The sequence below is a fragment of the Canis aureus genome, chromosome 3 (genome assembly GCF_053574225.1).
Source record: "Canis aureus isolate CA01 chromosome 3, VMU_Caureus_v.1.0, whole genome shotgun sequence".
Lineage (NCBI taxonomy): Eukaryota > Metazoa > Chordata > Mammalia > Carnivora > Canidae > Canis > Canis aureus.
The window spans coordinates 26202513-26212658 of NC_135613.1; the positions used below are offsets into that span (position 1 = coordinate 26202513).

General features: G+C 45.3%; 1 protein-coding gene across 1 annotated transcript in view; it reads right to left on the reverse strand.

Moving 5' to 3' along the window:
- Nucleotides 1–9076, reverse strand: part of SLC25A33 (solute carrier family 25 member 33) — a 36119-nt gene extending 27043 nt beyond the window's left edge. The window contains exon 1 of the mRNA XM_077891302.1: nt 8780–9076. Coding sequence (XP_077747428.1) covers nt 8780–8835 — 56 coding nt within the window. The 5' untranslated portion in view covers nt 8836–9076. The remainder of the gene's footprint in view (nt 1–8779) is intronic.
- Nucleotides 9077–10146: the final 1070 nt, after the last annotated feature.

Genomic DNA, 10146 nt, shown 5'->3' on the forward strand with positions numbered 1-10146 from the left:
GCAGAGGGAGAAGCAGGCTCCATGCACCGGGAGCCCGACGTGGGATTCGATCCCGGGTCTCCAGGATTGCGCCCTGGGCCAAAGGCAGGTGCTAAACCGCTGCGCCACCCAGGGATCCCTTTTTTTCCTTTCTTCATGAACCAGCACATAGCACATCCATCAGTCTGGGAGTATAAACTGACTTCTTTGAATTGGCTTTCCAAATTTTTCTAAAAACATTTAATCACGTTGGGTCCAAAGCACTTGTGATTACAACAAATTACATTATTTATAGAAAAAAGTTCCTGCCAATTCTCAATTCTTTGATACAAAGATGACCTTCGGTATTAGCTTGGCTCCTAACCATGGTCACTCAGCTCACATAAAGCCCTGTCCACTGTGACTCTGTGCAGTATTTATTAACTGGGCTTTTCATGAGTCTCAATTCAAAAAAAGATATTATTAGCTCCATCCACCAGTCCTCCCTCCGTGTCTGCTTTTCAGTTGTGCTCTACTGAATTCCCCCTTTCTTATCAATGGACAGATTCCATGACTTTCTGGTAACTCCAGGTCTTCAAATTCAGGTGTGTCCAAAACTTCTATCTCAAATCTCATTCAAAACCTCCCTCCAGCAATGCCAGCCAGAAGTATGGCTTGAGGAGACTTGGGTCTGCTCTTTCTCTTCCATTCCTTTAAGGGTCCTCTGGGCACGAGGACAGAGGAGTGAAGTTTTTTTTTTGTTTTTTGTTTTTTTAAGATTTTACTTATTTAAAAAACAAAACAAAACAAAACAAAAAGATTTTACTTATATATTCATGAGAGCCCAGAGAGAGAGACAGAGGCAGAGACACGGGCAGAGGGAGAAGCAGGCTCCATGCAGGGAGCCGGATGTGAGACTTGATCCTGAGACCCTGGGATCACGTCCTGAGCCAAGGCAGACGCCCAAACACTGAGCCACCCAGGCGTCCCCCAAGTAAAGTGGTTTCATGTGGTTGGTTTCTGTTTGCTGTGGGCCCACCTGGCTGTGTGTTTTGCTAATGGCCTTGGCAGACGTTATGATTTCAGTGTAGGTGGTGTGCAAACCTTCTTGGAGTGGTGTTCCATCTCACCACAGGCCCCAATACTGGGAACCCCCATAGTGGTCCCTCGAGCAGTCCCTCCCTGCGTGCCTTCCCCTCTTCTGGTCCCCATGCTCCTTGACACCAAGCGGCGTCCCACTAGAGTATTCATTCTTCCCTGTCAGGAGGCAGTGAAGTTGGCTCTTGGTGGGAAGTCCCCCCATATCCATCCCAAGCACACCACACCAGTTCCTCCTCATCCAGCTGGCATGGGCTAACAACCTACCTGCAGGAAGCACTGGCCAGAGAGCAAGGTACCATCCTTACAAATTCCCTCAACCTACAACCCAGACCAATAGGGACTGGGGACAGCAAAACGCTCTCCCAATACTCCACCTGCCACAACACTAACAACTATAGCCTGTTTGCTCTGTATATACAATCTGGGGTGAAGTGGTCAATGGCAGTCAGGCAGATTCTGCATCTTTTAAAGATTTTTTTTTTATTTTTATTTATTTATGATAGTCACACAGAGAGAGAGAGAGAGGCAGAGACACAGGCAGAGTGAGAAGCAGGCTCCATGCACCGGGAGCCCGACGTGGGATTCGATCCCTGGTCTCCAGGATCGCGCCCTGGGCCAAAGACAGGCGCCAAACCGCTGCGCCACCCAGGGATCCCAGATTCTGCATCTTTAAGTCTCAGGGTAAATGCCTCTTGGTTCAGCTGAGGGTCACAGGAGCCAAAGCACAGACAATAGAAAAAGTCACATCCAATGATCAATTATATGGTGGCAGTGTTGGCATCACATCATCGGGAAAGCAAGTCTGATTGGATACCAGTATTTCAGATCACTAATCTTCAAAGTGGGGGCATACTCCTAAGTGTGCACAATAGAATACTGGCCTGGTGGGGAAAGAAAAATTACAGAAAAAAAAAAATTCAATTTTGTATAATCTCTACTATTTAATTTCTATTTTGTATATATGCTTTACAATATATATAAAATTAATAGGATAATATAAATTTATACATGCATAAACATTTTAACCACAGGGCTGTGTGATTAGTCTGCAGAGCACTGCTCTAGACCAGTGGTTCTCAACTGTGGCAGTTATGTCCCCATCCGAGGGACATCAAGTAAGGTATGGAGACATCGTTGGCTGTTGCTACTGGGGGAGGGGATACTATACTAGCATCTAGTGGGTTGAGACCAGGGTTGCTATTAAACATCCTACATGGGATGCATGGGAAACCCCACAGTAATATCCTGCCCTTTGCCAAAAAATTGTTGGGCCAAGGTTGAGAACCTCTGTTCTAGATCAATAAAATGGACAATCTACTTGAAAACAGTACAACCGATGTGGAGGGCATTGCTGGTTGCCTCCCCAGCATCCATTCCCTTCCTCCTTAATGAAGTCTTAACAAGACTCCAAATTTCTTATGTCATATAGTTTAGGTAGTATTGAACCCATTTCTAGTTTTATACCTGACTCACTTAATCAACATAACACCATCTACATTGCCATGTCATCTGTTCAGAGATGGCCACATGATTCAGCCCAAAACAAACAGAATAATCCCCTAGGAGCAGAACCGGTTTAGAGATGGGTGCACGTCCAAGTTGGTCCAATCAGATTAAGCTCAAGACTTTTCAATGGTGGAGAAACACTAGGAGCTGCAGGGAACCATTCCGAGTTCATGCAGTGACCAATCTTGGAATCACACAGATATTTCTGGAACATGGCAATCAATGAGGGGTTCCATATTGACATTGTTGAGCCACTTAAATAAGCCCTCACCAAAGCCTGTTCTCTCTCTAGAATTTAGGTCCATGTGCCAATAATCAAGCCAGCTGGAAGTGAGTTTTTTATTACTTACAAATGAAAGCCTCCTAAATGACCCTAGTCAATTAAAAAAAAAAAGTACATCCTCCTTTTTCAAGAAAGCACTTACAGAATTTTACTATTATCAGTAATCTTCCAAAAGTAGTTGGGACTCATGTAGCTAGTAGGCTATGTTTCCAACAGCTATGAGGAAACTCCTTGGATGTTCATTTAATTTTGCTCCTAAGGTAATACTGCTCTATCCACTGATGCCAAAGTTCAGAGATAATTCTCTGTGGGATATTCCATACACTGGGAAAGGGTTTGGACAGAGTAGCACAAAGGCTACGAACAGTGAGCAGTTCAATAAATTCAATAATACGGGATCCCTGAGTGGCGCAGCGGTTTGGCGCTTGCCTTTGGCCCAGGGCCCGATCCTGGGGACCCGGGATCGAATCCCACATCGGGCTCCCGGTGCATGGAGCCTGCTTCTCCCTCTGCCTGTGTCTCTGCCTCTCTCCCTCTCTCTGTGTGACTGTCATAAATAAATAAAAATTTATTAAAAAAAATAAAAAATAAAAAATAAATTCAATAATACAATAAATTACATGTCTGGGAGCAGTCATAAGAGAGAGTTGCTCTCTGAAATCTATTTGCCCAATTTTCTAAAAAAATTATCATCTGGATTTTCTGTGCCTTTTCCCTCCTACTACATATTCCTGAATGCCCTCCCCCCAACTTTCTTTCATTCTTTCTTGCCCAGAACTGAAGTCTTGGGTTTAGTACACACATGTGGATTTAATCTTTTCACCTTCCTAAGCCTTACTTGATATCCCTCTGCCCATGGAAGAGGCTCCTCTCCTCCACTTTACAGCAGAACAAAGCTAGACTACCATGACTACAATATATACACTGGATTTTTTCTTTTATCTTCATGTGACCGGAGACACAAAAACTTTTAATTATCCGGACAAACTTTTACCTTTTAACTCTGAGTATCAAGTAACAAGGACACCTTTCTAAAACCAGATGTTTTGGGGGGCACCTGAGTAGCTCAGTGGTTGAGCATCTGCCTTTGGCTCAGGGTGTGATCCTGGGGTCCTGGGAGCCTGCTTCTCCCTCTGCCTGTGTCTCTGCCTCTCTCAGTGGCTCTCATGAATAAACAAATAAAATCTTAAAGAACAGGGATGCCTGGGTGGCTCAGTGGTGGTTGAGCATCTGCCTTTGGCTCAGGTCGTGATCCTGGGATCTTGGGATTGAGTCCCACACATTGGGCTTCCTGCAGGGAGCCTGCTTCTCCCTCTGCCTATGTCTCTGCCTCTATCTCTCTCTCTCTCATGAATAAAATCTTAAAAAAAAAAAAAAAAAAAAGGCTGAAGTTCTTCCTGCTTTGCCTCTAATAAAAAACAAACAACAACTAGATGTTTTCAACAAGAACTTGTTTTCCATATATACACTCACTCATCTTAGGCACTAAAGCCAAGACCAATCTGCTCTTTATTATAATCGCTACCTAATGGATAGTAAACTACTTTCCAGATTCAGAGCTTATACTTATCTACACCATGGATTCCACCAACAAATGATACTGTCAGACAATCTGTGGTCCCAATCTGTGGCCTTCAGTAATTCTCTTTTCATCTACTAACTCTATAGTCACTACTTGAAAACACTAGTGCTTCTTTACATATATTTTTCTGGAATGTCTCATTTGAATACCTGGCATAGAAGATTTGGATCATGCAAATTCTGTATTTACTCAAGTCAAACCAAAATGTCTAGTTTCAATGCAGCTAATTACCTTTTAGATACTATGTCCTATATTCCATTTCATTTAGAAAGAAAATTTAAATAGCACCCTATGAATGGATTAAAAAATCCTGTAGTACTTTCTGAACCTGAAGAGAATCATTATTTTTTGCAAATACACAAATCCAAAATGTTACCTTACGCCAATATAGTTTCAGCAAATGTTAATATAGAACCATGTTCACAATTTGTAAATAATCAAAGTACTGCTTCTCTTTATTTGGGACAATTTAGCAGGCCACATAAATCTAAACCCCCAGATAAGACACACACTACCTTTTATTCATTTAAACAAGTACTGACCAAGCATGTGTAATACGTGTGATACCGGACTCGCAATATACTAGTGATGAAAACAGACATGGCTGCTATTCTCATGAAGCTTACTTCTAGCAGGAATCTTTCATACAAAAACCATATAGTATTGAAAAATGTTTGTCACATATAAAAAGTACACTGATGAAATGAAAGCTTATATTCTCAATATATCTATATGTAGGTATGCCTATATAAAGTATTACGTGCACACTATACCTATTCCTTAAGCATTTTAAATAAATCTTGCACCTTCTTTGCATTGGTCCCCTGGCAAACACAGGAATATGTGCCTAACACTCCAAAAGTAACCATTAGCTGATACAGATTACATCCATAGACAAGCACAGCACAGAAGTATACCAGGTGACAGCTGCCCATAATGGAAGGGGGGAGGGTACATGAAATACTGAATCTTGAAAATTATCTTGATTATGTATTTTAAAACCTTAAAGACATACCATATTCCCACTAAAATAGATTTTTAAAGATATGTATTTTTGATGACAAAAGAAAAAAATCATGCTACAAAAAGAGGACTAAAGCATATAATCCAGGCTGCCCCCCACTAACTCCAGTGGCAGCTTAGCCCAGCTATTTCAGGTGCTGAGCATGTCTACTAAGTCATCACCTGGCTGTCACTGCTAGTTTAACAGCTGAAGGGCATCACTAACACTATATGGACTATGAGAACCCCCAAGACATGTGAGAAGGAAAGTTTAAAGGATTTTTCTTAACAGACATAAGGTCTAGCCTCAGATGGGCAACTTCAGAGGATTTCAGCCTCTCTCTTACTGAGAGAGTCTAAAGAGTAGAAAGGAACTACAGGTTTTGCTATATAGTAACAAAATCTGTTTGAATAGGTTTTTTATATTGATGATACTGCCCAGATTTTGGGAGGAAGGAAGCAGAAAACCACAGAATCCCTAAAGATACTAAAAATCAACATCAAGTGAATGATGTTTGTTCATGCAGAAGTAATACATTTTAAGAACTGGTTATGAATGTGCTGGGAGATACCAAAAGCCTTAAAAATGTGTTTTGACTCAGCAACTATACCATTAGTGGTTTATCCTAAGGAAGTAACCAGAGAACTACACATAAGGATATCTAGTTATTCATGTTAGCAAAAAATAAGAAACAAGATTAAAAAGAAAGTAGGTCATCAGAAAAAGTTATAAGTTAGGTAGCCCTGTGGTAAAGTTACTATAACATTCTACATTCCAGTCACTGGCCTTGGAAGCTGAGTTTGCCTTCCTCACTGCAACCACCCAACATTAAGGACTGATTAAAGGGTTACCTAGAAAATTCACTACATACTGCCATTAAAACTCAGTGTATTACTAAGAAGAAAGCAATTTAAAGAATATGAGCCTATTTTAAAACTAGCTATGGAATTACATTTAGTACATGTACACATGCATAGAACCATTTCTTAAAGCGCTTATTTTAGGTGTTGATTTGTGGGTGGTTTTTTCTCCAGTTCTCTTCTTTAAGGGTAACACTGTTAAAAAGAGGACTATTACAGATTAAAACAGGAGTATTTTTACCTTTGCAAAGAGCCCAAGAAATGGTTTAAAAAAAAAAATCAAAAAAATTTAAAAGACTGAGTTGTTTCGGGTGTAGTTTTTATTTCCCACGCTCTAAAGTTAATTTTCAACTAAACCTAAGTCTCTGCTACCTGATAAAAACAATTGTCCAATATCATTAACTAGTGACAGCATTAAACCTGTTTGATCTTAAGAGTCCAATGGCTATTCAACAGAAGAAATGTGACCAATTTATAAACAAAGGGCTCTGACTTCTTTTCAAAGACCTGAATTTCAGTTCTTTGTAAAGATGCCAGCTTAACAGTGAAAACTAGTTACGTAGAGCAAAGCAGTGCTATCAGCCATCACACCAGGTGGATCCACTGGGTTTACTGATTTTAACTATATAATATACTAAGCACTCAATACTTAGCTCCTTTTTTTTTTTTTTAATACTTAGCTCCTTTAATGCTCTTCCCTTAAAGAAATTGAAATAATGTATTTCAGGCTAGTGGGAATGAATCAAAATCCAATTAGTTACTCTGAAAGCATCCTGTTGGAAGATTTATTTTCTTTCTTGACTGTGTCTGCAAGTAATCCCGAACTGCTGCTTAAGAAGGAACCTGTTAAATACAATGGCTTCAGGCACCATTCTAATAAACCCTCTACATTTTAATCAGTCCTTGCAAGCCCCAGCTACTGCAGTTTCCCTCGTCACAGGAGGCTGGTGCTCGGCCGGAGAATCAGCAGCCAGAGGGCACTGTGAAGGGCGGGTAGGGAGATTCAGCAAGACAGGGCAATGGATTACGCAGCAAGCCTAACAGAGGCTGCTCCGGAGCATGTAACTCTCCTAATCTTGAGTACAAAGGATTTTTGTAAAGCCCACCTCACTAACATCATGAAATCAAAATCATGGAGTATAAAATCATTTTTCAGTTACCCTTCTTGGCTTGAGAGATGCCTTTAACATGGCCAACCTGTTTAAAATTCCTCAGAATGACCAATTAATATCCTGTGTGACTTCAGAAATGCTACCTGTGACTCTCAGGAAACACTGGGAGATGAAGTGAAAGGATGAAGAGGGAATGACAAGAAAGAGATGAATGAGAAATTCTCCCTACGTATGAAGAACCAACATTTTTTATTTGGAGAAACAGAGTGGGTGATCACCCATAATAAGCACACTTTCATCGTAGTTATTTTGCAAGTTAAGTTTTCTCAACCGATACTAGTCTGAAATAACGAACATACCTCAGTCTAAGCTGCAACTAAAATACTCAAGATGATACTCTAGAATAAATTCTAGTTTATGCAGAACGTCCTACACTTTAGAATTGCTGTGCCAGGCTTGCGAGGTCTTCAAATAAGACAAAATATCTGGAAGACTTAAAAAAGACCCAGAGCCACTGCTGTATTAAAAGAAAATCACTAATGCTCGAACACATCTTCACTACTATTTTCTGGGAAAAAAAAAAAAAGAAAGAAAGAAAAGAAACAAAGCAGCTCCCTTCCTAACCTCCCTACCACCCAACGTCCCTAAAAATGCCTTGCCACCCCTGAAAAATATCATGTGCATGATGATGAAAAAAAAAATGCAGCTCTCAAAACACAAGGCACATCTTTCGGGAGAAGCGTCCACCAGCAGGTGGAAAGCATTTCAACACATCTTCCGGACCTCGTTCCCGCCCCCACCCCGAGGGCCCCCAGGAGCCCTCCCACAGGTTGCTTGCTGGCCAGCATCTCGGAACGCCAGCACCCTGCGGGCCCCGGCTGATGTCCATCACCTGCTGCCCGGCCTCCAGACTGTCTGCCCGGAGGAAGCCCCCCGCCCCCCGGCGCCGCGCCCGAGCATCCACGAGTCAGACTGCCCAGGGCCTTGGGGGAAAGGCCCCGGAGCGGAATCCAGGCAGAAGGACGGCGAGTGCGGCACGACCGGCGCCGCCAGCCGGGAGGGCGTAGGGCGGACCGAGCCACAAGGGCCAGGCAGGACCGCCCCCGAGTGACGCTCGTCACACCAGCTTCTAATTGTCGAAAAGGAGAAAAAGCAGGCGAGGCCGCGGGAGCGCGGCGGGCACGGGGTAAAACCGCCCTCGGAGGATGCGGCCCGGGGCGGGGAAGGCCCGCGCCCCCGGGGCCTCCCCACCGTCGGGACTTCCTCCTCCTCCAGGAGCCCCCGCTCGGGCCTGGGGAGGGCGGCCGGCCGGGGCGCCCCAGGGCGCCGCGGGGGTGGGGGGCCCGCGAGGTGCGGTGGGGCCAGGACGCTCACCCGCCGGCGAAGAGGTGAAGCAGCGTGTTCTCCTTCTGCTGGGTGCCCGTCGCCATGGCCGCGCCGGCTCCGCGGCCCGCCGCCGCCGGGTGCCGCGGGCGCGAGGTCGCTCGAGGGATGCGCGAGGTGGCCCGCTCCGCTCGCCCGGCTGCCCTCAGGCGGCCGCCGGCGCCCCCGCCATGCGCGCGCGCCCCGACTCCCCGCTCCCCCGCGCTGCGCCCTCCGCGGCGTGGCCGCCGGCGCCTCACCGGCCTCTGCGGCGCGAGCCCAGCACCAGCCGGAGCCCGGCGCGCGGCCGTCACGTGGCGGGGGCCGGGCCGTGTCGTCACGCGGCTGCGCGAGCCCGGGGCGGCACGCGGCGGGGGTGTGGGCCCGGATCCCGCGCGCCCATTGGCCGGCGCCGGACGTGGGTGGGGCGACTGCGCGGTCGGGCCGGTGGGCGGGGCCTGCTTGGGCCGGGGCGCCGGGAGCCAGAACCGGCCGAGGCTGCCTGGTACCCGCTCCGACGCGGAGAAACCCGGCTAGGCAAAGCCCGGGGGGACCCGGGGCCCGGACTTCCCGACCGTTTTTTCAGTCTATTTTCAGTTCAGTTGCGCTTTTGTGATACGATGTGCAAAAAGGTGTAGGGATTGCATCTTCTATTTCACAGCTCTGTACTCGACATCCAGCTCAGGGAAAACACGTGACCTCGGCAGCCTGGACCCCAGGGCACCCCTATAACGGGGTGTGCTTTTTTAAAAAAATTATTATTATTTTTCTGTGGCTCTGCAAAAATGCATTTGGTTTATTCTCTCTATCTGCGGCTCAGACTTCTGAGTTCCAAGCTTCTCTAGTCCAGCTGCCTCTCTACTCGGATGTCCTTGGGTGACTGTCAAACTCAGGCTGGCCTCTTACCTCCGGGTCTGACGGACAGGCCTTCTCTGGCTACCCTGCCCCACATTATCACATGATTACATTTAATTTCCTTACGTAGGCTCCTGTAGTTACTTTGTTGATTTATTCCTTTAAGCTGATCTTTTACCCCCGGAGTGGAAGCTTCAGGAGGGCAGGAATCTGGTTTCTTTTCTTTTCTTTTCTTTTCTTTTCTTTTCTTTTCTTTTCTTTTCTTTTCTTTTCCTTTTCTTTCTTTCTCTTTCTTTCTCTTTCTTTCTTTTTAATTTAAAGATGTTATTTATTTATTCATGAGAGAGAGAGAGAGAGAGACAGAGACACGGAGGGAGAAGCAGGCTCCATGCAGGGAGCCTGATGTGGGACTCGATCCCAAGACTCCAGGATCATGCCCTTGGCCGAAGGCTGAGCCACCCAGGGATCCCCGGTTTCTTTTATTTCTAATGGTGCCTGACAAGGCACCTGCTGCTAGTAATGCC